The sequence below is a fragment of the Aplysia californica genome, unplaced genomic scaffold (assembly GCF_000002075.1).
Source record: "Aplysia californica isolate F4 #8 unplaced genomic scaffold, AplCal3.0 scaffold00785, whole genome shotgun sequence".
In the NCBI taxonomy this organism is placed as follows: Eukaryota; Metazoa; Mollusca; class Gastropoda; order Aplysiida; family Aplysiidae; genus Aplysia; species Aplysia californica.
In genome coordinates this window covers 203,291-205,848 of record NW_004798055.1, presented here as the reverse complement: position 1 = coordinate 205,848, position 2,558 = coordinate 203,291, and the positions used below count along the sequence as shown (strand labels likewise).

The 2,558-nt window shown below is 40.2% G+C and overlaps 1 protein-coding gene across 1 annotated transcript in view; it reads right to left on the bottom strand.

Annotated features, from left to right (window-relative positions):
* LOC101849796 (acidic mammalian chitinase) overlaps positions 1–2,558 on the bottom strand; it is a 54,932-nt gene that overhangs the window by 34,183 nt on the left and 18,191 nt on the right. The window contains exons 4-5 of the mRNA XM_035972662.1: positions 1,021–1,073; positions 78–205 (exon numbers count right to left, since the gene is read on the bottom strand). Of these exons, the coding sequence (XP_035828555.1) occupies positions 78–205; positions 1,021–1,073 (181 nt within the window). The remainder of the gene's footprint in view (positions 1–77; positions 206–1,020; positions 1,074–2,558) is intronic.

The window sequence follows — 2,558 nt, the reverse complement described above, 5'->3', positions numbered from 1 at the left end:
GCGCGCGCGCGCGCGCCCACAAACACAATTAGTACAAACGTACCCACACTAACAAACACAAATACAATATGCCTTACCTCATAGTAAGCCAGTATCCCCTCTTGCCGTGAGTACTTCCCGGGCTCACCCCCGCCCAGAGCAGGGGCGTAGACACCGTGTTGTGAGGGGTCCTCCAGGGTGAAACTCATACCGTACGTGGCCAAACCTGGGGGGACACATCGCTACCTTTTTAGTTTTAGCAGAGGTTTTTCGGCGCTCGCAACTGCATATTATTAAAAGGTCATATGAGCGCCAGAAGATTAGAGGTGTTACAAGAGAGTAACGAACATAAAAATAGAAGAAGGGAAGATAAGGAAGATAGATGTTTCATAGGAAAGAAGAAGCAAACCAGATCACCCGCCAACCACCCACACATTGTTACCTTATAATTATAAGGTTCTACCTGACTTTTTTTGGGGCCGTTTTGAGTTGCTAAGACCATGTGGTCAGAATGCTCTATCTGCTCTATCAAAATCGTCGTTATCAAAATATTCAAAAAATATTCGAATAAGCTTGAAATATTGTGAAACTCAAAATGTTTGACGTCAAATTTCTCAAAATTAGGTACTGAGTAGACAGAACGTTGTAATTCTAAGGTAGGGACAAGGCTTACGGTCAATATTGAGTCATGGTATGGGTTTGACGCCCCTTTGAATAACTCGTGAAATCTCCTCTAATCGTTGGCATTTACATGTGTCACGACGCGGTGGAATCAGGCGCCCGTCTATTTTTGGGGCATGTCGTGTTAGTAATATTAATATTATCTTTATGCTTGTTTATTTGACTTGCATTTGACGACCCCCCCCCCCCAACCAATCTTGAGTAGCAGTCAAGATATTTGCAATTGAAGAAGATTGGGGGTGTGTCGCCTGGTATGGGGGTAACATTAACAAGAACATGGCCGTAAAAGCTTGGGGATTTTCAAAGCTCGGGTGTCCATGGACACTGGAAATTTTCTTTTTTTTCATGTCTTTAAAGTACGTTTGGCGGTAACATCCACAGAGAAATACGTTCGTAAAAGGACATAAAGTGTGCTGAGCCAAGAAATAAAAAGTTCAATAAAAATTGACACATTGGCGAACAGATGACGGTTTCTTTTATTTCTTTTATTTTGACGAGCGCCTGATTTCACCACAGAGCCCCACATATGACTTAACTCTGTTGCAAGTGCCCAAAAACTCTTACTTAAAATACTTTTAAAACTGTGTAGATATTCTAAAGGTCAGACCGTCTAATTGAACGTTCTTCTTCTGCGATGCAATACAAAATTAACTTTTTCTTGGGATATACATGAATCCATATTTGCCCATTTTGAAAAAGCTTTTACTGCATTAACCTAAATCAACACCATCAGTACATTACTGTACTAATTTCCTTCCACTAAATACAAATGATGGAATGCCATAAGGTCTGTACTTTCCACCCCCATCAATTTGGTTTTTATTTTTAGGAGGCCCTTGAAGGCAGAGGGGAGGGGTGAGTGGTGGTGCCTCCTTTTCGAGTTTTATCTCTTTTTTTTATGGTCCCTTGCCCATTTCTAACATATTGCCACCGTCTGATTAGTAGAAATTGGGCGCATGATAGTGTGTAATAGTGTATTACGTACATAATTGTTATAACATGAAACTGTTACAGACAGATATTCAAGATAAATATAAATGTATGTCGAGTATCTGAGAGCAATGGTGATTTTATATGATGTTGGTGATAAGGGAAGATGTGAGATGGTGTTTATGTAAATAATTATAGAGAAGACATTTTTCTGTTAGTTGAAGTGGGTTTTTTATGTTAGCGTTAGTCCTATCTTCCTCTGTTCCGATGAGTCGCGAGAGAATAATATGTTGGCACCCGCTATCCCGTTCCCTACTACATGTAGAACCATCTTTAATTGTCAAGTTTATCTGAGCTGGATGTGATACAACGATGCACATTTTTGGCGAAAAGACAGGCAGAATCGAGAATACAAACATTTCCACCCGAGACTCGAATTCAGGGCTTAAGCTCGCAAAGTGAAAAGCACCTGAGCGCTCGTTAGGCCACCAATTCATTAAGATGTGATCGCACAGTACATATAGCTTGTAGCTGCAGGCAAACAGTTTAGATCTCCTTCTCAACCATTTTGGGCTTCTTTGCTTATTTAGAGTACCACTCCTAGTTAACTACACACGAATGTGTGGTGCGCAAACTTGATTTTTTGCCACTGTAAGCCTATTTGTTCTGGCATTCCCGTGTTGGAACAGTGGGAGGGGAGAGATTTCTCCTATATTTAGCGGAAAACCTGATGCTTGGAGCTGTCATTGATTAGGCTTGCATTTTTATTCTGCTATTTTTTTAAAATGTTTTTTTGAAGTTGCATTAGATTTGAAGAGGCTTGTAGCTCCTGCCCTACTTATTTCGGTGTTTTACCAAATTTGCTTAAAATCTATCTATCTATCTATCTATCTATCTATCTATCTATCTATCTATCTATCTGTCTGTCTGTCTGTCTACTTCGTGAGGTTGTGGAACTAAATAAGCCA